Source organism: Choloepus didactylus, chromosome 6 (assembly GCF_015220235.1).
Source record: "Choloepus didactylus isolate mChoDid1 chromosome 6, mChoDid1.pri, whole genome shotgun sequence".
In the NCBI taxonomy this organism is placed as follows: domain Eukaryota; kingdom Metazoa; phylum Chordata; class Mammalia; order Pilosa; family Megalonychidae; genus Choloepus; species Choloepus didactylus.
Window position 1 is genome coordinate 88,642,242 of NC_051312.1, and position 27,449 is coordinate 88,669,690.

Below are 27,449 nucleotides of genomic sequence, written 5' to 3' on the forward strand. Positions count from 1 at the left end.
CCAAGTTTCCCTCAGAATAAAGTTCATGTGCCCCTTCACACAGCCTTGGAGACCCAGCAAGATTTGGCTTCGCCCGTGTCTCAAATCTCATGGGCCCGTTCTTCCTCCATTCCGGTATAACGAACTCTTTTCTCCTACAAGAACTCTTATCTCTTCCCAGCAAATGTTCCTGCCTTTATCTGAAACACAACCTCCCCCTACCCTAATTTCTCAGCGCTGAGGGGTCATAACAGGCATCACTTTCTCCCAGCCGGCATCACTCTGTACTAAAATGACTTATTTCCGCCTTTATTGCTCATTGCTGTGTCCCCAGTGCCCAAAAAGTGCCAGGAAGATACTTAATAAATATTTGTTGAATAAATGTATGAAAGGACAAGGATTATTTACCAATGTACAGGTGCTGAGACTGTGGCTCCTGGAGACAAAGTATTTTGTCCAGGGACAGTTATTAATTAGTAAAGGTGAGATTCGAACCTAAGGTTCCATGTACAGACTCTCGCACATCACGCCCGCCCTATAGCGCCTCACTTCCGCCCGCACCTAACCAGCCCTACGTGCAGTACTTGAGCCTCCGCCGTCTCCCTATCTAGTTTGACCCCTGGACGGCCGCCGTAGCGCGTCGCCTCTGTTGCCGTGGAAACGACCTCGGACCCGGGAAGGAGGGAGGGAGGACAGACATTTCCCGCCGGCGGGAGCTGCGGCTGTGGCGTTGAGAGGGTCTTACAGGCGGCGGGTTCCAGCGCAGCAGCACCATGGCGGACCAGCTTTATCTGGAAAATATAGACGAGTTCGTCACGGACCAGAACAAGATCGTGAGGAGCTAGGGCTGGGGAATGTGGACGTGCGACTGGGGTGCTGAGCACGGCGAGGGCGGCGCGGGGCCTTGACCCCACCCCCTCTTGTTGCCTCGTGGGAATTGGCGGAGGGAAGACCGGTCCCCACTTCTTCGGCTCCAAAGCGGGAGGGAGCCCTCAGGGGAGGTTCTCCAGTGCGCTCGTGCTTCCGCGTCCCCTGGGTGGGCGTGCTGAGGAGTGTGCACTGGGCAGGATCCATGGAGGTCAGCTGCGGAGGGAGGGGTGTTGGAGGAGAATCTTTTTAAGTCTTCCCAACACCTGTCATATAAACTGTTTGGCTTTTAAAGTCCTAAGTTTATAGTTGAGGAAATTGCATCTTAACCTGGTTAAATGACAAGTTGTTTGGCCTCCTGACTGTTCTCTTCCTGAAAATCTAGATATGAATAGAGATTTGCCTCACAGGATTGTGTAAAGATTAATTGAGACGATAGATATGAGTGCGCTCGCAAACTGATACTAGCTGTTGCTTTTTGAGCGCCTACTGTGAGCTAGGGCACTTTGGATACACGTTATTGCCATTTAATCTTTACAGCTACCCATCCAGAGGTCGGTGGTAGTATCCCTAGAAGAGGAAATAGAGGCAAAGGGGCCAAATAAATTGTTTATTTGTGATTAGTTAGGGATAGACACAACCTAGGTCTGTCTCTTACTTCAACTAACGCTTTCTTCTACATCACACTGCCTTTGCCTAACTTATTATTGGACGCTCAGCATTTGGAATTGGAAGAGACTTTGAGAGAATAGAGTGGCAGACATACTGGGTCAAGGAGGGATGGAAGGAACATCAAGACTGATGCCAGTAGTTCCCCAGTCTAACCTCTGATATAGTATTCATTGTTTTTTTCTTTCATTCCCTGACCTTGGCACCACCTGTGCCCTTTAGTGATTGTAAGGCTGCAACTTTCCTTAGAAATATCCGAGCACTTCAGAAGTACACTTCAAAGCAATCTAGCTTCTGGGTGAGTTTTGGGTAATGGACCCAGACAAGGAAAGAATGTGGACAAATGGCCTTGGTAAAACAAGGAGTGTGGGTAAAATGATAGCTTTTTCTTTCCATATGTATTCAGCCTTTAAAAAAAACTCTTTTGCACTAATCAGTCAATGACATGATAAATCATAATCCTGCTTGCCCAGATGGACGGATTTTGGCAAAACTGGGATGGCATCTATTGTAGTTTATAAGGAATCTTGAAGAGCAGGCCCTTAGAACTGATGTGCACTCTTGAGTCATTGATAAATATTTTAAAAATTGCTTCTTCTTGCAGGTGACATATAAATGGCTGAGCTATACACTAGGGGTTCATGTTAACCAGGCCAAACAGTAAGTCCAATTTATTACTAATTTTAATCACATTAGAGTTTTTTGTTTGGTTTTGTTTGTTTTTTCTTTTGCTTTGTTTTTAACTTTACAGATAGCCTCTAGGTTAGAACTAAAAAAAAGATTTCCTGGGCAAATGGGAAATAATATTATTTATTACCTCTTATTACTTTTATTGCCTTTGTCTATTTTAGGAGATAGGTGGACTGGTGTACAAATGCATGATGATAAATTTACTGGATTTATTTGCAACTTTACCCTCTGGTGAACATCACTGTTACTTCAGATTTATTAAATAGTTAGCCAATTCTGTTTACATCTCAGATTTGTATGTCTGTTATCTTAAATCTTTAGTACGTTTTCACAGGAGGTCCTTAGGCCCCTCTCCAGATGCTATTGAACACTTGCATAATGAGGTCAACAGGTGTTTGACACAAGCTGTGTAATAGTGTTAGAGGAGAAATATTTAAGTGAAACTAAGAGACAGTGTATAGGATTGCACAGAACATTATCCTCCTTGACTTTTGCCATGTCACCTTTCCTTGCTGAAACTTGTGGTGAAAGGCCAGCTTTTGAATTGACTTCAAAATTTTTTGACCTGAAAATGTGCAAGTATTATCACTGGCCCAAGGGGAGGAATTATAGAACAGCTCGAGGACACATGTGTTGTGTTAGCTCTTATTCAGTTTGTTTTATTCCTTTTTTCTCTATTCTTTGAGGTATAGGAACTTTCTTTGAGTCATAGGAACACTTTATGAGTTTAAAAAAATCCCTGATCTCTAGAATGGGTTGATTTAGCTTTAAGGGTTTTTGTTTGACAGGTCTAGGAGTCTGATTTTGTCTGTGATGTTTACTCCTTTGAGACCTGAAATTCTTGGCCCAGGGATGAATTTGGACTGGTTTTGACTGTATGAGATTGAACTGGTATTGACTGCATGAGATTGCTGTTGTTAAGACCAATCCTGGCCCAAACCCAAACTATACAGGTTTGGGAATGGACACCTTTATGAGTTACTGTTTATTGTGATTAAGGTTTAAATAGGAAATGAGGAATTCTGAGTTCTGATGGTAACTGTTACTATAATAAGTGTGTTGAGGTTTCAAGATGCGTAATTAAGGACTTCAGGCATTCCCTGAAGGTGAAATAAAGTTGCCTGCAACTTTGCTGTGACTACTCTGATTACCTATAATTTTTATAGCATTAACACACTGTCAATCCCTGTTTATCAGCTCAGCTTCCTCTGATACCACTCCTTACCTCACTTTCTTCAAAAAGGAACAGGCCCTAGGACCTTTGCACTGTTCACTCAGCTGGAATGCTCTTCTCCCAGCTGTCCTCATTCTTCAGGTTTCAGCTCGGAGTTCACACATAGCTTTCTCTAAGAGGCATTCCCTAATACTCTATTTGAAGTATCCCCATCCCTCCTTAACTCTGTCATCATACCCCATTAATTTCTTTCATAGTCTTTCAATTCTTTTTGTTTGTTTGTTTGTTTTACTGAGATACAGTTCACTCATTTAAAGTATACAGTTGAGTGGTTTTTAGTATATTCACAGATTGTACAACTATCACCACAATCAATTTTAGAACATTTTCATCACCCCCAAAAGGAACCTGTGCCTATTAGAAGTCACTCCACATTTTCCTCAGCAGTATTGCCCCCCCCCCACTTAGGTAAACATATCTACTTTCTGTCTCTATATGTTTGCCTATTCTGGCATATAAATGGAATCATGTAATGTGTGGGTTTTTTTGTATGTGTCTGACTTATTTCACTTTGCATAATGTTTTCAAAGTTCATCCTTGTTGTAGTATGTGTCAGTCTTTCATTCCTTTTTATGGCTGAATAATATTCCATTTTATGGATTTGCAACATTTTGTTTTCATCGATTGATTGATATTTGGGTGTTTCTAGTTTTTGTCTATTGTGAATAATAATGATGCTGTGAATATTCATGTACAAATTTTTATGTGGACATACGTTTTAAATTCTCTTGGGTATATAGTTTTTGAGGAACTGCCATACTGTTTTCCAAAGTGGCTGTGTTCCCACCAGCAATGTATGAGGGTTCCAGTTTGTCCATATCCTTACCAATACTTTTTGTTATCTGTCTTTTTGAATGTGGCCATCCTAATGGGTGTGAAATAGTATCTCATTGTAATTTTGATTTTCATTGTCCTAGTGACTAATGATGTTGATCATCTTTTCATGTGCTTATTGGCCTTTGCATTTGTGTATCTTCTATACAAGTAATTTTGCCCACTCTGACACTGTACCCTTTCTCCTAGCACTCTCCTTATTCCATTTCAGGCAAAATGGCTTCCTTTGTGTTCCTTGAATCTTGTTATATTCTTGCATAAGAACCTTTTTGCATTTGCTCTTCTCTCTGCGTGGAACATTCTTCCCCCAGATAACCACAATGGTGACTCCTTCAGGGCTCTGCTCATGAGGTCTTCCCTGATCACCTTTATTATAACATAGCAAAACTCTATCTCTGGCACTTTCCTTACCTTACTTTATTTTTTCCCCTTAGACTTAATACCTTCTGACATTATCTATTTATTTATTTATTTGATGTTTGTCTTGCCTTCTTAAAATGTAACTTTGCCTGCTTTGATTCACTGTTCTATCCCCAAGGTCATGAACATGGAGTAGATATTCAGTAAATGTCCATTGACTGAATGACTTGATTTGCATTAAAAAAAAAAACACTTCACTCTGGCAATTCTGAATGATGAATGTGGGGAAGAGGGAGAGTGACACTTGGAATTGAAATAGTCCAGTCAAAGGATTTGGAGGGGATAGAATCAGGAAGGGAGAATTGATGAGACTTGGCAACTCACTGGATAGGAAGAAGTAAAAGATAATGACACAGATTTCTGGCTTTGGGCAATTCGAGCAGATGATATTGTTGGGGATAGATGAAGCTATGGGGTTGAATGAAGTAGGTCAAGGACTGTGTATAATAGGCTGATCAACCATCTTGATTTGTCCAAGGCTGTCCCAGTTTTAGCATCAATAGTCCCATGTCCTGGGAAACCCCTCATGTTTCCATGTTTTTTGTGTTTTTTTCCATGTCCAGGTAAACAAATGGTTGGTCACCCTAATATATAGAATGAAAGGGTATCAAAGACAGAATACCAAATGTTAAAGAAAGGGAGGAGGTAGACGTATCTGCGCAGGAAGTGGAGAAGAGGCAGTTAGAGGGGTAAGAGGAGACACAGTGGGGCATGTTTTCATGGATGCCAAGAGAGCAGGTGTTTTAAGAAGAGAGTGATCAACAGTGTAGGTTGAGTGATTTTTGAGGTTCTGGCTGTCTTTGGCAGAAGTATGACATTTTGTGGAGATTCAATAATGTATTCTTGAGATAAAAGACATATAATTTGTTTCCTTTTTCTTGTTAAAATGTGAGGAGGGCAAGCTTTTGATACTTGGGATCATGGGCATAAAAATAAATTTGGGAATGTTTCTAAAAGCAAAATTATTTCTGCCTTGGGTGTATGGCTACCTCAGATTTTGAGCACTCTGGATACTGGGCAGTATGAGTAAGCTTTTCTCTTCTGCAGTTCTGAAATAGCATTGAATCTGAGTGATCATTAAATTGGTATTTCAGAGCTAGAAGGGACATTTGTGATCATCTACTTAGTAGTTCTTAATATTTTGGAGTAATGAATTCTTTTGAGAATATATTGAAAATTCTGAACTATCACTCCCCAAAAGAACATGTAGACATTTTGCTTGTAATTTGGCAATTGGGAGTGGGTTATAATTGGGCATATGGATCTCAGATTAAGAGAATGTCTGATTTAATATAACCCTCCCATTTTATACCTTATTATACTAAGAGGCTTAGAAAAATTAACTTATCCAAGTTCTCCATAGCTAGATAGTTGACTGAACTTACTCTTGATTAAATGTTCTATCCATTATATGCCATTGCCACTGTTTTAATGCAGGTTGAATCCTTCTTGGCCTATGATTTCTTTCTTCCTTTTTTTTTTAAATAATATATTTTTTATTGTAGAATATAAAATATATACATAAAAGTGATCACTTTCCAAGTGCAATTTAACAAGTAGTTAGAGAGCAAATTTCAAAGAATATCATAGTTCACAATTACACAGTTTCGGTTATTTCCTTATGAAATATAACATATATACAAAAAAGTATATCAGCTGATTCCTTTGCAGCAAAAATTCTGCTGTTTAGAAAATTTGATAGACTATCAGAATTAACATATCTAATTTTTAAATCATGAATTAATCATTGATAAGGTTAAAAACTCTTACTAAGGACTTATGCCTTCTTTTGTTTGTAACAGGATGCTGTATGATTATGTTGAAAGGAAGCGAAAGGAAAATTCAGGAGCCCAACTGCACGTCACATATTTGGTGTCTGGCAGTCTTGTTCAGGATGGATATTCTGTAAGTTCTCAGAATCTTATATTGAGTTTAAATGTGTTTGCACTATAAACAGTGTTATATAACATTATAACATAAGTGAAAAACAGGTCAGTACTATGGAAGTTTGAAAAAAACCACTTGAGGTGGTGATTATTTTGGATTTTTCAGGTAAATCTAAAATTCTGAGAAGCTTGGATAGTATCTTGACTGTGGTACAGAGACTGTATCCTCATTATTATGCAGTTTTCTTAAGCAGGGAGACATTAGGAGACTGCTTCTCTCATTCTTTATTCCTCTTGAAGATTATTGGAGATAATGGTGATTAATTTCCAGTGTGTTCAAATTTCAATGTGATGGTTAAGTTCATGTGCCAGTCTGACTAAGTTATGGTCCAGTCTTTTGGTCAAGCAAGCACTGACCTGATTATTACTATAAAGGTATTTTGTGAATTTAAATCATTAGTCAGTTGATTGCATCTATGGCTGATAACATCTACAGTCACCAAAGGAGATTGCCTTCATAATGAGAGAAGTCTCAGACAATAAGTTGAGGAGGGAGAACTGATGACTTCAGCAGTCAGAAAGAAACAGTTCAGCTGCCAGCTTCTCCTGGGGAACTCATCAAAACCTTAACCAGAGTTCCCAACTTGTGGTCTACCCTACGGAATTCAGACTTGCCAATCCCCAGGGCTGCATGAACCAGTTCCTATAATAGATCTCTTAATGTTTACATACACATACACACACATGTGTATATCCATCAGTTTTGTTTCTCTGCTGAACCTTGACTAATATACTTGGTTTTAATTTCAAGCATTCATTTTGACAGACTGAAGGGTAAAGGGTGGAAGAGGGTGTTGGCAGGGGACTCACCTAAAGTAGTAGAGTGGCATGGGCTGGGAACATCTTTATTCTCCTGCATCTTCTATGTATAGGCTCATCTGGAATCTGGTCATCCATCAGCATAAGTTGGTGCTACATTTTCATCATCCCAATCTCAAAGCTTTCTCAGGTCTACTGACTTCTTTCTTCTTGGCTTTTCCCATGTCTCTCTCAGGGACACAGGGATTATTCTACTATTCCCGTACCTTGGTGTATACCACATACCTTGGCGTATACCAGAAGCTCTGCCAAGATACTCTGTTCTTCGTCTTGCACCAGGCTGAATCTTGGGAACTTTGATAATTGTTTCTGTCTGGTTTCCTCCCAAAAGTGAGGTATATCTGTGTTCTCATTTTCCCAAACCTCCTATCTGAAGGTTCTGTTGCTCCCACCACCACTACCACCACTAGCCCCATAGGACTTGACCCAAGATCAGGGCCACTTCTCAGAGATACACTAATATGTAAGTTTTATTCTTCTCTTTTGACTTTCCTTTAGACTCAATAGTCTCAATACCCTGATTTGTCTGCCTGATTTTGTCTTTTAGTATTAGAGACCCAATGTGTTAGTTAGGGTTCTCTAGGGAAACAGAATCAATGAGAGGTGTCTCTGATTATCAAATTGTAAAAGTGACTCACGTAACTGTGGGTATGCACGAGTCCAAATTCTGTAGAGCTGTCAACAAACTGTCAACTCCAAGGAAGATGTCCGATGAACTCCTCAGGAAACGAACTGGCAACTTCGACGAACTGCTCAGGAAATGAACTGGGATCTTCGACGAATGTGTTCGATGAACTCCTCAGGAAACGAACTGGCAACTTCGACGAACTCCTCAGGAAATGCTTCACTGGGCAGCCGAAGAAGAAGTGAAGGTCCTCTATCTGTCTTGCTTTTAAGTCTTCAACTGATTAATTGGATCAAATCCAGCCAATTGCATTCTCTCATTGTGGAAGGCACGCCCTTTGGTGAGTCATCAGTCACAGCTGCAGTCAATTGACTGATGATTTAATAAACCAGTCTGTTGGTTTATTAACCAGCTTCAAACGTTCTCACAGCAATTGTTAGGCCAGTGTTTGCTTGACCAGACAGCTGGGTCACCTGGCCAAGTTGACACATGAACCTAACCATCACACCCAAGCATGCAGGATTTAAACCAGAATAGCAATTTAATAATTTACGAGGAGAAATTAAACTGTTAGGGGGATGAGATCCTTATATCCTATGGCTAGCATATTCTTTCCTTGTAGGTAAGCTTTTTGGCAAACCAGATGGTAATCAAGATATTTGCCTGTGTTGGATAAGATGTCTCACTCATAAAGTTGAGAGTGATGATGATTGTACAACTAAGTGAAGATAATGTAAGAAACTGACCGTTTATCTTGAGATAGAATACTTATTAAGTGAATTAGGAACCCGCTACTTAATAAATCAGGCCCTCAACTTGAGGCTTCCTCTTCTGAAACTTAGGGCTGTAAACAGGAGGCTGAGCCTTCCTATAATTATTCCTAAGAGGTATCTCCAGGGAACCTCTTTTGTTGCTCAGATGTGGCTTTTCTCTAAGCCAAACTCAGCAAATAAATTCATACTTCCCCCCACAAGGGACATGACTCCCAGGGGAATGAAGCTCCCTGGTAACATGGGACATGATTCCCAGGAAGGGCCTGGCCCCAGCAGCAAGGGATTGAAAATGCCTATTTGACCAAAAGTGGGTAAAGAAAGGTAACAAGCTGAGGTTACAGGGGTGTCTAGGCAGTGAGCACCCTAACTTGTTCATATTGAAAGGGGGTGTTGACAGTATGGGGAAGGGGACTGCATCTGATTATTGTTCTTAAAGATGCTGTTGCCTCTGGGTTTTAGGACTTGTCTGACATAGAAAGACTCTGGTGCGTTAAAGTTGCTGAGAGGTAAAACTTAGTGAGTGAATCTTTTATAGAATCTCAGGTAGGGAACCTAGGTATTCGGGGACTACTTTTGGTAAGGGCATGGCATACTGTGGCCATTTAGGATGTCTAGCTGGAGCTTGCATAAGGGAAACCTACAGGATAGCCTCTTGACTCTATTTGGGATCTCTCATCCACTGTAACCTCAGCCCTCTCTACTTACCCTCCTAACAGGCCCAAGGCAGCTTTGAGGAAACTTGTAGAATTATTGTCCAAGTGTAGATATTTACCCATGATTTTTTTTCCATAAAGAGAACCCTCTTCAGGAAAGGCAGATTATTAAGCATAATTTCAGGTTTTAATACTTCTTCTTTATAATTTCTTTTTTTTTAATATTCATTTTATTGAGATATATTCACATACCACTCAGTCATATAAAACAAATCGTACATTCGATTGTTCACAGTACCATTATATAGTTGCACATTCATCACCAAAATCAATCCCTGACACCTTCATCAAAAACTTACAGATTTCGCTGATCTCAGCAGTTCAACGTGTTCATGAGTGTTATATGAAGTATGTCCAAAGTCAAATTGCTCTGTGGTGTCCAGTCCACGCAGTTCCTGGCTCTCTACCTACTTTCCTGGAGGAGTAACTAAAACATACACCTCAGTACTCTGCCATCTTGCCCCGCTGTCTCTAATTTCTTTTTAAAGCTTTAAGTTTTAAGTTTCTAAAAAGAAAAAGATATGTTATAGGCATGGTATGGATTTTAAAATACATATATAATTTTAATTTTTCCAGTGGCCATGATTATTGTAAAGAGTATTTAACAGTAGGGAGAAAGTGGAAGCCTCCTTCTAATCTCATCCCAGAGTTTCTTCCAGAGAATTATTTGAACATTTTAAGGGAAGGTTAAATTGTTGCTCCCACATCTTCACCTCTCCCCTGCCCCCGAAAGTCCTTTTCACAAGGTATCAGCAGTGTCCAAACATGCTTTGTAATCCTAATAAAATTTGCAGGTATATATACATACACACCACATACATATATATGTGATCACATACATACGTATGTGATGTGTATGTATATTTTTTATTTGCATTTGTAACTATTTTTTATTGAGACATAATATACATATAGTAAAATGCACAAATTTTAAGTTTCCACAAAGTTTAAGCTTGATAAATTTTTACGTAAGTATACATTCATGGAACCATCACCCAGATAAAGATACAGAGCATTTTCATCCCACCGGAAAGTTCCATTGTATCCTTTCCTTCTTAGTTCAGATCTTCTTCCTACCTGAGGTAGCTATCATGCCAATTTCTATCTCATAGATTAGTTTCACTGTCTTTGAACTTTCTTATAAATTAAATCATACAGTATGTATTCTTTTATATCTGTTGTCTTTAGCTCAACATAAGGAAGAGATTCATTTATATTTCTTTAAATAGGAAATAACACTGAATTTATTCATCCCTGATGAAGGTTTCTTAACTTCTGTTAGATTTGTTTCATTTTATTTATTTATGCTTATTTGTCTTATAGTCTAATCATTTATATATTCAAATATATATATAAGTAGAGCACACAGTATAATATATCCCCATGTATCATTCACCAGCTTCTGCAATTATCAGCTCTTGGCTAGTCTTGTTACATCTGTGTCACCATCTATTGCCCACTTCCCAACCACAGGATTATTTTGAAGCAGACCTCAAGCATAGCATTTAATTAATATTAATAATATTCAGACTTCTCTATCTCACTTTTTTTACAAATTGGATTTTTTCAAATCAGGATCCAAACAGGGGTCACACATTGCATGTTATTTATATGTCTCTTGAGTTTCTTTTAATGTGTCTACCAATCTCACCCCATTTTCTTTTCCTTCTGTAATTTATTTGTTGAAGAAACCAGTTCATTTGTCCTGTAGAATTTCCCATACTCTGGATTTTGCTGATTGCATCCTATGTCCTTTAACATGTTCTCCTGTCCTCTATTTCTTGTAAATTGGTAGTTAAATCTAGCTTGATCATCAGATCATGCTTGATTTTGAGCAGGGGTTGAATAGCAACTTCCTTTGGTGGTGGTTTGTACATCTTGAGATGTCATATCTGGAGGCACATCATTCTTGGTTGATTCTCTTTTTGTGGCGTTTAAATTGTCAACCTGTTCCATCCTTTATAAAGTTCCTTGTCAGCTTTTTGTCTAATGATTTTTGTTGACATTGTTTTCTTTAAATGCAGTTTTTTTAAAAAATTCAGTTTTATTGAGATATATTCACATACCATACAGTCATCCACAGTGTACAATCAGTTGTTCACAGTACCATCATATAGTTGTGCATTCATCAACACAACCAATTTTTCAACATTTTCATTACTCCAAAAAAAAAATAAGAAGAATAAAAATAAAAGTAAAAAAGAACATCCCAAACATTCTCTCCCCCCGCCATTCCACCCTATTTTCATTTAATGTTTGTCCCCATTTTTCTGTTCATCTGTCCATATACTGGATAAAGGGAGTGTGAGCCACAGTGTTTTCACAATCACACCGTCACCCCATGTAAGCTACATAGTTATACAGTCATCTTCAAGAATCAGGGCTACTGGGTTATAGTTCGACAGTTTCAGGTATTTCCTTCTAGCTATTCCAATACACTAAAAACTAAAAAGGGATGTCTGTATAGCCATAAGAATGCCCTCCAGAGTGACCTCTTGACTCCATTTGAGTTCTTTCACTGAATCTTTATTTTGTTTCTTTCACTTCCCCCTTTTGGTTAAGAAGATTTTCTCAATCCCATGATGCTGGGTCCACGCTCATCCCCAGGAGTCATGTCCCACATTGCCAGGGAGATTTACACCCCTGGGAGTCCTGTCCCCCATATTGGGGAGGGCAGTGAGTTTACCTGCTGAGTGGGCTTAGAGAGAGAGAGAGAAACCACATATGAACAACAGAGGTTCTCTGGGGGAGACCCTAAGGCACAATTATAAGTAGGCTTAGCCTCTCCTTCACAGCAACAAGCTTCATAAGGGCAAGCCCCCAGATCAAGGGCTTGTCCCACCAAATTGGCAGTCCCCAATATTTGTGAGAACATCTGTACTATCCCAGATGGGGAAGTCCAACATTTCCACATTTTTCCCAAGTTCCTCCAGGGAGCCCTGCAAATACGTTTTTATTCTCTGCCCAAATTATTAAATACAATTTTATTGAGCTATATTCACACACCATACAAACATCCAAAGTATACAATCACTGGCTCACAGTAGACATTGGTTTTTATCATTGCCTATATGATTCTTTAATTAGGGGTTACATGATGATGGTCTAATTCTTTCATTCCTTCAGTATTTTTCAGTGGAAAATTTTCTATAAAAAACTTTATCTTTATCTCATCAGCGAGTCATATTTTCCCTTTTCTGTTAACTGCTAAAAAGCTCAGGGGGGCTCACCCCCCAACTGGAGGTCCTGAGTTTGTGGCTGCTGAATTTACTCCTGTGCACATTTTAACAAGTGCCCACCACTGATGGTTCTACTCTTCTCTGTAAAACTGACATTTCCACTTTGTTGTTTTTATGCATTTTCAATACCCTCAGAAATAGCCTTTATTCACACTGAATTATCTGTCTGGACGATCCAGGTTTTCTCCTGAGGTTCCAGTTGTGTTTGGGGGCTCTTATTACAAAGTTTGCCTAGATTTTGAGTGGTTAATCCCTAATGCACTTTTTCCTACAAGTTCTGATTTTTAGTGTGCAGGTTAGCAGAATATTATACTCTTTGGAATGCCTAATTTTTTTTAAAGAGAAAACACATCATGGAAACATACTAGTATTTCCAATTCAAATGTACAATCGCAGGGTTTTTATTTAACTTATTTGATTCTTTATATTGCTTTTTTATGTTGTGAATCTTGGTTATTCCTAACATTAACATACATACTTATTTGCTTTAGCCAACTTTATCTGTTTTTGAAAAGCTATACTAACATTGTTACTAACAATATGGTTACTGAAAATAGTTTAAGATGTTTTTGTAGTTCTTTTTGTCTGTAGGATATGTCCTACTAGGGATGTGCTTTCAGATTACTTTTAGAGTCACTCAAAATAATTCCTCTTTGTAGTTAAGCCACCAACTTAATGTCTAGTTAAATTCAATTTTTTTTTTCATGTTACTTTTAATTTTTATATTTCTTTACAGGTAATCAGTTTTATTGGTTTTGTCTTTTGTATCTTTTTGTTTTTGTTGTTTATATTTTTGATATAAGCAAATATATATGCACATTGCCTTCCTTTCTTAGATAAGAGTTTTCATGCTATACACCCTATTATGCACTTTGCTTTTTTTTTTATTTAACAGTAGATCCCAAGGATCACTCCATAGCAGAAATGGAAAGATTCGTCATTCCTTATTACAGCCACATTGTACTACATTGATAGATATACCTTATTTATTCAACAATCCCTTATTAATGGATGTTTGAGTTATTTACAATTTTTGCCTAGTGTGCTGCAGTGTATAGTATAGTTTATATGTTTTTCTGTATGTTTTTACCAGTGTATTTTAGGGCTACCTTCCTAGGAGTAGAATTGCTGGGTGAAAGGGTAATCATATATATAATTTTTCTGGGTATTGCCAAATATTTCTCCATTTTTTATTCCCACCAGCGATGTGTATGGTAGTGCTGATTCTACACAAGGCATGCTCTCAACTTTGTATTTTTGCCTATTTGGTGAGACATGGTAACTAGTTTTAATATGCATCCTTTTTTTTTTCCTAGTTTAAAAACATTTATGTAGAAAAATTTTTAATTGCACTGAGTTAACGTAAAATATGAATGGAAATAAAGATGTGCATTTCATTCACATTTTAAAAAGCCTACTTAAATAGCTTCAATAAGAATTCTTAAATTTATATAGCCCATGAATGTAATGCATGTGTAATCTTTTCTTAGATATATATATATATTATTGAGATTGTTCACATATCACACAACTATGCAAAGATCCAAAGTGTACAATCAATTGCCCCATGATACCATCATACAGCTGTGCATCCATCACCACAATTAACTTTTTCTCAATTTTTAGATCATTTTCATTACTCCAGAAAAGAAATAAAGACAAAAAAGGGAGGCTCAAATCCTCCCATACCCCTAACCCCCCCCATTATTGATTCATAGTTTTGATATAGTACATCTGTTAATGTTGATGAAAGAATGTTAAAATACTACTAACTGTAGTATATAGTTTGCAATAGGTATATATATTTTTCCTATATGCCTCTCTATTATTAACTTCTAGTTATAGTGTCATACATTTGTTGTAGTTCGTGAGAGAGATTTCTAATATTTGTATAGTTAATCACAGACACTGTCCACCACAAAATTCACTGCTTTATACATTCCCATCTTTTAACCTCCAACTTTCCTTCTGGTGACATACGTGACTCTGAGCTTACCCTTTCCAACACCTTCATACACCTTTCAGTACTGTTACTATTCTCACAACATGCTACCATCACCCCTGTCCATTTCCAAACGTTTAAGTTCACCCTTGTTGAATATCCTGCTCATAATAAGCAAACGCTTCCTCTTCTTTAGCCTCATTCTATATCCTGGTAACTTCTATTTCATGTCTATGAGTTTACATATTGTAATTAGTTCATATCAGTGAGATTCTGCAATATTTGCCTTTATGTGTCTTATTTCACTCAATATAGTGCCCTCAGGGTTTCTTCATCAGCCCCTTTCTTTTAAGACGGTTTTGTTCACACTCCATACATTCGGTCCTAAGTAAACAATCTTTGGTTCCCTGTATAGTCATGTATTTATGTATTCAGCACCATCGCCACTATTTATATAAGGACATCTTCATTTCTTCCCCAAAGAAGAAGGAAGAGTCAAAGAAGGCAGAGAGACAAAAGAAAAAGAAAAGAGAAAGAGAGAGAAATAAAACAACAAAAAAACATGACCGCTAGAAAGCAACAAAAGGAAAGATAGCATTAACCTAAAGTAGAATAAAGTGTCAGACAAGATCACCAATGCCAGGAGTCCCATATCCTTCCCCTACCCGCCCCTGCCATACGCATTTAGCCTTCGTATATTGCCTTTGTTATATTAAAGAAAACGTAATACAGTGTTTCTGTTAATTATAGTCTCTAGTTTGCATTGATTGTATTTTCCCCCCAATCCCACCCTATTTTTAACACCTTGCATTGTTGACATTCATTTGTTCTACCTCATGTAAAAACATATTTGTACCTTTTATTACAATCACTGAGCACTGTAGGTTTCCCTGAGTTACACATTGCCAGTTATTATCCTTCATCTTTTGTTCTGGTGTCCCACATGGTCCCAACTTTCCTCTTTCAACCATACTCACAGTCATCTTTGTTCAGTGTACTTACCTTGCTGTGCTACTGTCTCCCAAAATTGTGTTCCAAACCTCTCACTCCTGTCTTTTCCTTTCTGTCTGCAGTGCTTTCTTTAGTGTTTCCTGTAGAGTAGGTATCTTGTTCACAAACTCTGTCATTGTCTTGTTTGTCTGAAAATATTTTAAGCTCTCCCTCATATTTGAAGGACAGTTTTGCCAGATATAGGTTTCTTGGTTGGTGGTTTTTCTCTTTCAGTATCTTAAATATATCACTCCACTTCCTTCTTGCCTCCCTGGTTTCTATTGAGAAATCCACACGTAGTCTTATCAAGCTTCCTTTGTATGTGATGGATTGCTTTTCTCTTCCTGCTTTCGGGATTCTCTCTTTATTGTTGACATTTAATAATCTGATTATTAAGTGTCTTGGCATAGGCCTATTCAGATTTATTCTGTTTGGGGTATGGTGCACTTCTTAGATCCATAATTTTATGTCTTTCATAAGAGATGGGAAATTTTCGTTGATTATTTCCTCTATTATTGCTTCTGCCTCTTTTCCCTTCTCTTCTCCTTCAGGGACAGCAGTGACACGTACATTCCTGATTTTCATTTTGTCCTTAAGTTCCCGGAGATGTTGCTCATATTTTTGCATTCTTTTCTCTATCTGTTCTTCTGTGTATAGGCTTTCAAGTGCCCTGTTCGCCAGTTCCTGAGTGTTTTCTTCTGCCTCTTGAGATCTGCTGTTGATTGTTTCCATTGTATCTTTCATCTCTTGTGTTGTGCCTTTAATTTCTATAGATTCTGCTAGTTGATTTTTCGAACTTTCAATTTCTGCCTTATGTATGCCCAGTGTTTTCATTATATGGTCCATCTCTTTTGCCATATCTTCCCTAAACTTTTTGAATTGACTCAGTATTAGTTGTTTAAGTTCCTGTATCTCAGGTGAAGTGTAAGTTTTTTCCTTTGACTGGACCATAACTTTATTTTTCTTAGTGTAGATTGTAGTTTTCTGTTGTTTAGGCATGGTTTCCTTGGTTACCCCAGTCAGGTTTTCCCAGACCAAAATGGGCTCTGCTCCCAGAAGGAAGAACTATTCAGTATCCAGTTTCCCTGAGGGTGTGTCTTAGAAAATTGGTACACCCTGTGATGCTTCAGGTCACTGTGCTTTTCCACCCAGCAGGTGGTGCCTGTCAGCCTGTTACTTCAGACCGATGTAAGGAGGTGTGGCCCGTGGCTGTTTTCCCCCAGGCTCTGGGGTCTGGTTCTGAATGGAAGGCAGGTAGTAGAGCTGGGCCCCACACCTTTCCTCTTAGGGAAGATATACCCCCTAGGGATAGTTCATTAGCATTTCAGTGGTCTCTCTCTGCCTGTGCTATCTCCACCCTTGTCTGGATCAGAGCACTGGGAACTGAAAATGGCTGAGGCCAGTCTGCAACCACCTTCTGGCTCTCCAAGGTTAGTCTTCACCCAAAGCCTCTGTCTTCTTGTTAGGGATTCGTATCGAACAGTCCACACTTGTTAATTAAAACCCCGGTTGGAGCTGAGCTGGGCTACATTTGCTTGTTCGCAGCTATATTTGCTTGCTTGGAGAGAGCTGCTCTCTAGCTCCACGAGGTTTTGCAGCTTGGGCCGTGGGGAGAGGGGTCTCCTGGCTTAGATCCACAGTTTTTACTTACACATTTTATGCTGCGATCTCAGGCATTCCTCCCAATTCATGTTGGTGTACGGTGAGTGGACAGTCATGTTTGTCCCCCTGCAGTTATTCCAGATTATTTACTAGCTGTTCCTGGTTGCTTATTAGTTGTTCCAGGGTGACTAACTAGCTTCCACTCCTCTGTGCCGCCATCTTAGGTCTCTAATATGTATCTTTTATTTTTAGTGAGCTTGAGTATCTTTTCATGTGTTTCAGAACCATTTGCATATCTTTTTCAGTCAACTGTTTATAGCTCTTCCCATTTTTCTAAAGGATTGGTAGTCTTTGTTTTCTCTATTTTTAGAAGCTATATATTAACACTTTGCAATGTAAGTTGCAGATATTTTTCCCACTTGGCCATTTCTCTTTGTACTTTGCTTTAAGTCATTTTTGTCATCTCCAAGTCATTTGTTTGTTTGTTTGTTTGTTTTTATAAGATCAAACTTGTCAGTGTTTTCCATTATTGTTTTTGGATTTTGAATTGCAGTTATGAAAATTCTCCTCATTCTCAGGTTGCAACAGGTTACAGGGGAAATTACCCCTGTTTTCTTCTGGTGTATGGTTTCATTTTTTATGTTTAACTCTCTGATCCATTTAGAACTTATTCTGGTTTATGGCTGGCTGGAGGGACAGATCTAATTTTATCTTGTTCCATATGACTATACATTAATTCTCATTACATCACTTATTTAAAAGTCCTCTTTTCCTCATACTGATTAGAGATGCTGGGGGTTTTTTTTTTTGTTTTTTTTTTTTGTTTTGTTTTGTTTTTGGTTTTTTGGTAGCATTTATATCTATATTGCTTTCCATATCCTGTTTGAGAAGCTTTAAAGTAAGCAAGTTATAAATGAGTGTGATTTTATTAAACTATAGCATGTAGTTTAAGGGGTACCTAGTGTTTTCTTAATTTCTTATCCAAGTGCCATTAAATTCTTAACAAGGAAACTTTGTAATAGTAAATTCTGTAATACTTTAAGCACTAATGAAACAAAAATGTTATTTCCTTTCAGTGCCACAAGGTTGCAGTAGTGAGAGAAGATAAATTGGAAGGTAAGCGTTTTAGTGACTTGGTAAATTTTCCTCTTATGGCAGCAATAAAAAAAAAAATCTGTCTCTAATGTCTGCATAAAATATATTTAGCCATTTAGGGGAAGAGGCCTATATTCCTTTTATTAGAAGTTTCTGCAAATATTAAAATATGATACCATATCTACCTAAAGGCTAAAGTCGTAAAGGCTAATAGCAACTGACATTTATGGAAAAAAAACAGAACAAAACACTTTTATCATAAGATTTCAAATGTAAAAAACTATCATGAATACTTTATGGAACACTTCATCAGCTATATAAAGACCGTAGTCTAAATATTGTGTTGTGGCCCCTAACAGTTTTTTTAGAAAGAAAGTGAATGAATCCTTTCTAAAAATCAGAATGTATAGCTTCTAAATTAAATTTGTCTACCCATTCCAGGATTATTAATGCTATTGTTCTATTGTTAAAACACTCATAATCTTGAACCTGTGTCTCAAAACAAAACTTGCATTGTTATGCTTTGTACATAAAGGCTCCTGCCAGTAGGGGTCTTTTTTAAAAAGAAAACAAAACAAAACAAATTTAACGTCAAGTTATTCCGGGCGGTAGAGATGTCCACTTTTTTTTTTTTTTTTTCTGAATTCCTACAGGTGGTAGGCAAAGCAAGATTTATTCATTCAATTGATACATAGTGGACATCTATGTGCCAAGCTCTGTGCTAGGCACTAGGCATGCTAGGCATAGTCTCTCCCCTTGTGGAACCTGAAATTTGTCTCCTATGTTGTTCTCTTGTGTGTTTCCTCTGCAGATTTATCTATTTAATAGTATTTTTGTTGTAGTGTTGCTTTTTTCAAACTAAAATTGAAATACATTAATGAATCTTCTCAGAGATTACCTATTCCCTTAATCATATGCTAGAGTGTAAAATTCTTCCCTGACTGACAAAAAGAACATTATAGTCATCATCAATATGTGGGGTGAGTAATACCATCATAGGTGCTGTACTTATAACTGACTCACCCCTGCCTACCTTGTCATAATGTCCCCATTGCAGACAGATGATGTTGTACTGTATATGTGGCTATTTGGCCTTTTAGAGTTTTTTGGACCACCATAGACTGCAAATCGTTTTAATGCAGAAGAGTTTCTTATTAAAGCCTTCACATGCTATGAAGTTTGTGTATTAACAGACTGCTTTTCCTGTTGACTTGTAGCAGTGAAGTCCAAGCTAGCTGTGACTGCCAGCATCCATGTGTACAGCATCCAGAAAGCCATGCTAAAGGACAGTGGGCCTCTGTTCAATACCGACTATGACATCCTTAAAAGCAACTTGCAGAACTGCAGCAAGTGAGCTCCTTAAATATTCCTTGTGGGCTTCTTTACTAATTGATTTTGTAAGATGTTTACACAGTGGCTGCCTCTTAAGAGTGAGTGCCAAGTCTGGTAAAACCCCATTTATCTTGCAGTAAGACACATGCCTGGTTTTATTAGTACATCAGAAGGTGAAAAATAGCAGCTACAACCCAAACTGAAAACCCCAGTGGACTCTCCATAAATTTATTTCTCGTATATTTATTCTGTCACTGCCACCAGAAATGTGTTGTGCTCCTCATTACTCCCTTACCCTAGTCTGTTCTTGTTGTAATCTTACCTATCCTTCAAGAACCAGTTAAAATGTTATCCTTCAAAAAAATGATTCCTAATTTGATATCCCTCTACCCTTAATCCAAAAGTAATTTTTCTTGAGCCTCCTTAGCCAAAATCAGATCTTGTTCATCTTTTGCACCCTTCACAGCCCAGGGAGGTGATGGACTATAATAATATATGTGGGTTTTGGAATTAGATGGTCATGGGCTTTGCTGCTTAATAGTTCAGTGACTTTGAATGAATTACTTAAACTCTTTGAGCTTTGGTATCTTCATATTTCAATTGAATATTATATTGCCTACTTTGTGGGGTTGTATTGAGAGTTCAGGTTAGTTCTGCAAACATACTGGGCACTAGGCACAAGAATTTGAAGTCATTCAACAAATATCTGATGAGTATGACATGCTACACACTTTAGGGTGAATATGGCACAGGATCTGCTCATGAAATTTGTGGTCTGATGGGAGACAGGCAGTTACAACACAGGGGAGTATAATAGAATGCTGTAATAGGAATAATAGTTTGGGGAGATGTTGGAGGGGTACTTATCTTCCATTTTTGGGTGTCTTGGTGTGAGGGGGCAGGACAGAAAAGGCTTCTTGGAGGCTATGACTTAAGTTGAGGCATGAAGCCTCAGTAGAAGTAATCAAGCAAAGAAGAAGTGGGAGAATAAAGACACAACTGAGAGGAAAAACATAGTTCTTTTAAGGAACCAAAGTAGTTGGTTATGGCTAGAGCTTAGCATGAGAGGTAGGAAATAATTAGATATAAGACTGAAGGGGTAAGCAGGAGTCAGATCATTCTATCCTTTGACTATTAGATTAAGGAGTTTAGACTTTATTCTTAGAAAGTGAGGAACCCCTGAAGATTTTGAAGCAGATGAGTGAAATGAAGCATTTTAGAGAGATCACTCTGACTGCAGTGTTGAAGATAGGTCAGAAGGGAATCTGTTGGCCAGGCCACAGGGAGGAGAAATATTGCAGTGATCCAGAGTGGAGACAATGGTTACCTAAAATAAGGTAGTGGTGTTGGTGATGGACAGGTAGGAAAGATTAAAGAGACAGTCATCAAAACCCGGATGTTGTGTTAGTGGTTGAGAACAAGGTATGTGTGAGTTGTCATGGAGTTAAAGATGATGTCCTGGTTTCTGACTTGGGAAGCTGGATGGATGATGGTGCCATGACTAGGAAAGAGAACATAAAAGAAGGAACAGTCTTTGGGAGAGAGGCTTGGATTTTGAACATGTTGAGTTTGACAAGTTTGGGGAAAACAGTGGAGATGCCCATAGGTGAGTCTAGAGCTAAGGAGAGAAAACTGGGGTGAAGATAGAGATTTTAGAATCAGAGCAAATAAGTGAGTAATTGGGCTACAGCAGTAGATACAGCTATGCAGGGAGAATGTACAGAATGAAGGAAGGTCAGAAAATAAAATTCTGTGTCACTATTACTAGCTTTGTGAACTTGGGCAAATTGTTTAACCTCTGTGCTTCAGTTTCCTTATCAGTAAAATGAGGCTAACAGTAGTACCAAATAGTACCAACCTTATAGAGTTGTAGAAGATTAGAACTTCTGTATATGTATTATATCGCTTAGCAATGTGCTTGGCCCATAATAAGGACTATTTTAGTGATAGCCATTTTTAAGGGCTAGGCAGACAAAGAAAAGCCCAAGAGGAAGCGTCCAGAAATCAGGAAAATCATGAGGATATGTGGGGTTTCAGAAGCTAAAGGAAGAGTTTCAAGAAGGAGGGACTGGCAAATAATGTCAAATGTTGCTGAAAAGCCAAGTAAGATAGGAACCAAAAAGTGGCTACTGGATTTACCAGTGGCCTTGCTAAGAGTTTTCAGTGGAATGATCAAATTTTGTTAATTGAGTAAATGGGACCTGAGGAGGCGAGGTAGCAAATACGGACACTTCTTTCCAGGAGATTTGATATAAAATGGAGGAGAAAGAGGGCGGTAGCTAAAGAAGGATTTAGAGTTGAGAGAGGATATATATATTCATTTTTAAAGTTTAGAATGATATGAACTTGTTAGGAAAGAGCCTTAAGAGAGGAAAAGGAAGATCGTAGGGGAAATGGGATGACTGAGTCAGGTCCCTGAGGAGAAATAAAGAATTGACGTAGTTTTTGTAAGTTCCATGAGACTAGGGAGCATGTCTATTTTGTTCACTACTGTATACCCAAAACAGTGCCTGGCACATGGTAAGCATTCAATAAATAATTGTTGAATAAGTTCATAATAGATGGTAGCCCTTTTTTTCCTTGGCTCACAATCTTGAGTGTAATAGGTATACAAATATTTATTAAATAAATAAGTATAATGATATTGCCAAAGAGTAATAATTTATAAGTCTAGTATCTTTTAGGGAAGGATTTCAAGAAAAAATTAACACCATGATATGTTTATGTAAATTATATTGTTTTTTTTTCAAAAATCTGGTCGTGGCATGTCAAGCTTTAAAAATGAATTCCCCTGTTGTAACTAGCAAGTAAGCAAACGAGTAAAAGTGGCTTAAAAGTTCAAAGTGAAATTTGCTCAGGGACCACTAAAATAAACATGGCAAGTAGAAATGTGGTAATAGGAGGCACTTCAGTGAAACTTTATTTATGTACTTTAAGTATCCCCGGTAGAAATGTGGAGAATTTATCTCCAGTAAAGAAGTTTGTATTTGGTCCTGAGAATTATGGGCCAACTGAGACCTGACTCATTGTTTCGTGTATTTTAAGAAGTGCTGTGACAGGAAGAAAGTTGAAATTTTAGAATTAAGCAGAGATTCTTCTCTCTCTGGATATGTTCCCAACCCAACATGTTTCTTTCTCATTGCCAATTCCTGGTCCTACTCTAAGATGTGGAATGCAGACCAAATGAAGAAAGATCGTCTCAGGGCCAACTTTAGATGTTGACAATGAAATAAAAACATTGCTATTTTTCCTTGTACATGGAAGCATTGCAAGGCCAGAGAGGAAGAGTAGTAGGTGAGAGTAAATGATTTCCTTCTGTTCTTAACTCTGATGCACAAAATATTTGTGTCAGTGTAGGGTTTTCTGGTGTACAGCATAATAAATCAGTGAAAGATTTCTGGGGCTGTAAGACTAGCTTTGGAACTCTTCAGTCTAAAGTTACTTTTGAAATTGAATGATTTGTTAGGGATTTTTTTTTTCCTCAGACCAATTCTATCTGTTAACTGGTAGACCTGTAAGATAATTGCTGTCACCGCATAGTTTCTTGATCTTCCTTGTCTCCCACCCCGAGTTGAGGTCATATACTAAAGAAGAGAGAGAAGCCAGGAGCCTCACTTTCAGTGACTTAAATTGTTGTTCTTTCAACATGCATTTCCTGACCTTGCTATGTGCCAGGTCGTGTGCTAAATGCTTGAAATTCAAAAGATGAATAAGATACTTTCCTACTTTCAAGGAACTCTTACCTACCTTTAATAAGCAAAAGACTGGAAGACATAGTGTTTTTTGTTAGGAGAGTTGGGGATCCTTGCTTTAAGTGCAGTTGTTTGAGAAGACTAAATCCAGTTATCCATTCAAAGTGTGGGCATTACATCATAGAGTGGTATGAAGCAGGCACATCTCCAATGATTAAGGAAGAAGAGGTGAGTATTCTTTTTAACATGCCATGCAAACTGCCACGCCACCAAATTTCTTCACTTGGCCTTGGCGTATTTGTCTAGTACTGTTATTTGGTATTGTTAGGAATTGGTTATAGAGCCAGTGGCCCTATTCCCAGCTTCATCAGTGTTCTAAGGAATGACCTGCTCTGGCCAGAAGAGGTGCCAGGAAATTTGTTAATATTTAATTCAGTTAAAGTTTATTGCATATCTAGTGCTATATGAAGGTGTTTAAAAACAGGGGATAACCATTTGGTTCCCCAGGGTTGATGAAATTACTAATCTTCTATTATTGTTTAGTGTTTTCTTACTCTGGTTTGAATTAGGATACTTTTCTCAAAAAAGCAAGAATATACAATATGGTGTGGTGGAAAACATCTGATTCTACTTCTAAGTCTGTTTCTAACTAGCTGTATAACCTAGTACAAGTCACTGTGTTCTCCAAGTGCCTGTTTCTTTATCTAAATTAGAGTTTTGCACAAAGTGATTTCAAAAATCCATTTTAGTTTTAAAATTCTCTAATTTTATGTTTCCCTTAGGAAGTATTTTGGGGAAGAAGTAAGGGTTTGAAAGTAAGGTTTGATATTGACATTAATTTAATGTACCCTTCCAATCCTCAGGTTTAGTGCCATACAATGTGCAGCTGCAGTCCCTAGAACTCCTGATGAATTTTCATCTTCTGAAAAGTTTGAGCAATCAGATCATCAGGTACCAAGTGAGACACAAGTCAGTAATGGGTTGACCACCAATGGTCATGGCCCACCTTCCTCTAAACCAGTCTCCCAGCAGCCCAGAGGAATTATGGGAATGTTTGCCTCCAAAACTGCTTCTAAAACCCAAGACATTAACAAGGAAACCAAAACAGAGGCTAAAGAGGTAGCACATGTAAGTTTTTTTTAAAGCTATGCCTTTACAGTGCAGAATGGGTAACTAGAAAAGCATTCATAACTCCAGTGGTATTTTTTTTAATTATATAAGGTTGTGATATTTAGTCCTGATTTTTCTACTTTAGTTTGAATCCTTTAATACTTGATACTCTTATTTGCAATAGTCGCTGTTATTTATTTATTTATTTATTTATTTATTTTGGATAATGTTTCTCACCAAGCCCCAGATTCTCTTTTTGTAAAATGGTAATGTCTGCCCTGTCCATACCTCAAGATTGTTGTGGACCCAGTTGAAATAATGCTTGTGAGAACACCTTGAAAAATGTAAAGTACAAAGAAATTGTAAATTAGCATTATGTCACTATGGGAACATCTTATACTCTGGGCTTTGCCATGTATGTATTTATCATTCTTATCTACTTTATGTATTTTTCTCTTTGTTTCCACTTTGTTTTTTATTGTTCAGCTGTTGCAACTAACTGAAGTACATTGACTTAAGGAAAGTTATCAGGAAAATACTACTAAAAACAATCCAGAAAAGTATAATAATAATTATTATTAATATCATTTTGAACTTCTGCTTTAGGAAAGAGGAGGGGTGGAGGGAAGCACTAATGTATTGGACTCCTACTGTGTGCCAATAGTTTGATCCTTTTTTTTTTAATTCTCTTATCAATTCCGTGACAGAAATGTTAGCATCCCCATTTTGTATGTGGTGAGACTGAAACCTAGACTTAAGTAATTTGCCTGGTGGTTATATTGCTATGAAGTGGTGAGACCAGGATTCATATCCTCTTGTAATGATTCCAAATGTAATGTTTTGGGTGCTTTCCCCCCATTGTGTACCATACTGGCCCATATCTGTTTTAATTCTGTCAAACTTAATAAGTAGTTTTTAAATATGCTCAAGAAACATTTTAAAACATTGATGGATAATGATTTTGTAAGAACTGTGAAAAACTTAATCCAGATACTTCCTGGTCTGGATTATCAGTTGGATTTGTTCTGACATCTAATGTCCACACATTTTGGCATGATTACAAAGAGACTGTACCATCTTGACGTTGTGCTCTGATGTTGAAGAGAGTGTTTGAGACTGTGCCACTTCAGGAGCAGCCTAAATGCCAGAAAAAAATCATGTGTTTTCTTTTCTGTGCTTTTAGGTAACTTCAGCAGGCAGCAAGGCACCAGGGAAAGGGAATGTGATAAGCAATTTTTTTGGAAAAGCTGCCATGAGTAAGCATGCTTTTACTTTCCTTTGACTAATAAGTGAATGTTAATGTAATAAATTATATCCAAGGTATAAGCCACCTTGTCTAGTTTTTGCCCATCTAGGAGACTAACATAGCTTTCTTGCATCCTAACATAAATTTGTAGTCTAATGACGAATATTATCAATAAAGGTAGCCTGACTGGAACAGCAGAATTTACAGGTGAGCTGGGCTCAGTTTAGGCCTCTTAGAGGGTGCTTACTATTCCTACTTTTACTTCCTGCCTAGGAAAGAGAGTTAGGTATTCGCTTCATGGGGCTCTTGAACACGGGTGAGTAAAATAAAACGGAGGCTGTCTGGCCAAGCAGCATAGTGTTGAAGTTAGCTTGGATACTGGGGTCAGTTTGCCTGCTGTGACCTTTAATTACCGTTATCTCCCAAGGGGCCACAGAAAGAAATCTTTTGCCTTTTTTGAGTTATTTTTGCAGATTACTCACAATAAAGAATTAGACCTGAGTGTGAACTAGAAGGTCTCAGGTAGAGATGGCCATTTTTGAATATTTACTTTTTGAGAAAGAAAAATCTTCATTTAAAAAAAAAATTTAAGTAAGAATTCTTTCATATGGAAAGAACCGATAGTCACATATTTTCATACTTCTCATAACAAGTACACATTCCCTGGGGATGTGTGACAGAATACCAGGCAGAATGTGCAGGAGTTACAGGATAATTGTGGCAAACTTTGTTGGAGCATCAGTTTTACAAAGATTTTATGGGGAAGTATTTGTTATACTCTTGTGCAAGCAAAATTAGCCAGAATTCTGTTTTTCCGTGATGGTCAAATTGGTAGGGTAGTGGGGAGGTGATAGTTTTTTATTTTCCATAAAAGCAATCAGAGAAGAACATTGTTTGTGTTCTGAAAGTATTTGGAAAATTTGATACTTTCAGATTATTGAGAAGCCCAGCTGTATTATTGTAGTCACAGTGCACAGTGAGAGCTCCCTACCTCTGCGAAGTTGATCATACCTCTTGTCACTGGCTTGCATGGCTGGTACAGGTTCACTGTACCAGTCAGATTATGTGGTTTCTTGGCAACTTTGATGAGGCCCACATGTTTAATTGTGGGTTTTTTGTTATTATTTTTTTTAATGAGTTTGTAACCTTACAAAGCAGTGATTTTTTAAAAATTATTATTTTAAAAAGACACAAGATATATGAATATTTGCTCTTTGTAAAAGAAAAAACTATACAAAAGTATACAATTACTCATGCATTTATTCAACAAATATTTATTGAGCACCTACTCGGTGCTTGGCACTATTATGCACTGGTGATACAATGGAACATAAGACAAGGTCCTTGCCCTTGTGGCCCTTATAGTCTACTGGGAGAGACAGACAAATAGAGAAAAAATGAAATAGTTAATGATTGTAATTGTCAGGCAGAGAGTAAGTAGGATGTTATGATAGACTGTAATAGAGGGATGGTGAAAACCTGGATAAAATAAAAGAATTAGTTGTTCACCTAATTAAAAAAATGGCTTTACAAAGCCATTTAACAGTTTTTTTCCAAGGTTGAATGTTTAGAGTAAAATTATAAATGTTTTTATTATGTTTGACACATGATAAGATCATTTCAATGAAAATG

At 37.8% G+C, this 27,449-nt stretch overlaps 1 protein-coding gene across 1 annotated transcript in view; it reads left to right on the forward strand.

Moving 5' to 3' along the window:
* The first annotated feature begins 590 nt into the window (after positions 1-590).
* POLD3 (DNA polymerase delta 3, accessory subunit) overlaps positions 591-27,449 on the forward strand; it is a 50,680-nt gene continuing 23,821 nt past the window's right edge. Inside the window, exons 1-7 of the mRNA XM_037840645.1 lie at positions 591-812; positions 2,120-2,175; positions 6,496-6,598; positions 18,419-18,458; positions 19,655-19,787; positions 24,325-24,589; positions 25,755-25,827. Coding sequence (XP_037696573.1) covers positions 753-812; positions 2,120-2,175; positions 6,496-6,598; positions 18,419-18,458; positions 19,655-19,787; positions 24,325-24,589; positions 25,755-25,827 — 730 coding nt within the window. The 5' untranslated portion in view covers positions 591-752. The remainder of the gene's footprint in view (positions 813-2,119; positions 2,176-6,495; positions 6,599-18,418; positions 18,459-19,654; positions 19,788-24,324; positions 24,590-25,754; positions 25,828-27,449) is intronic.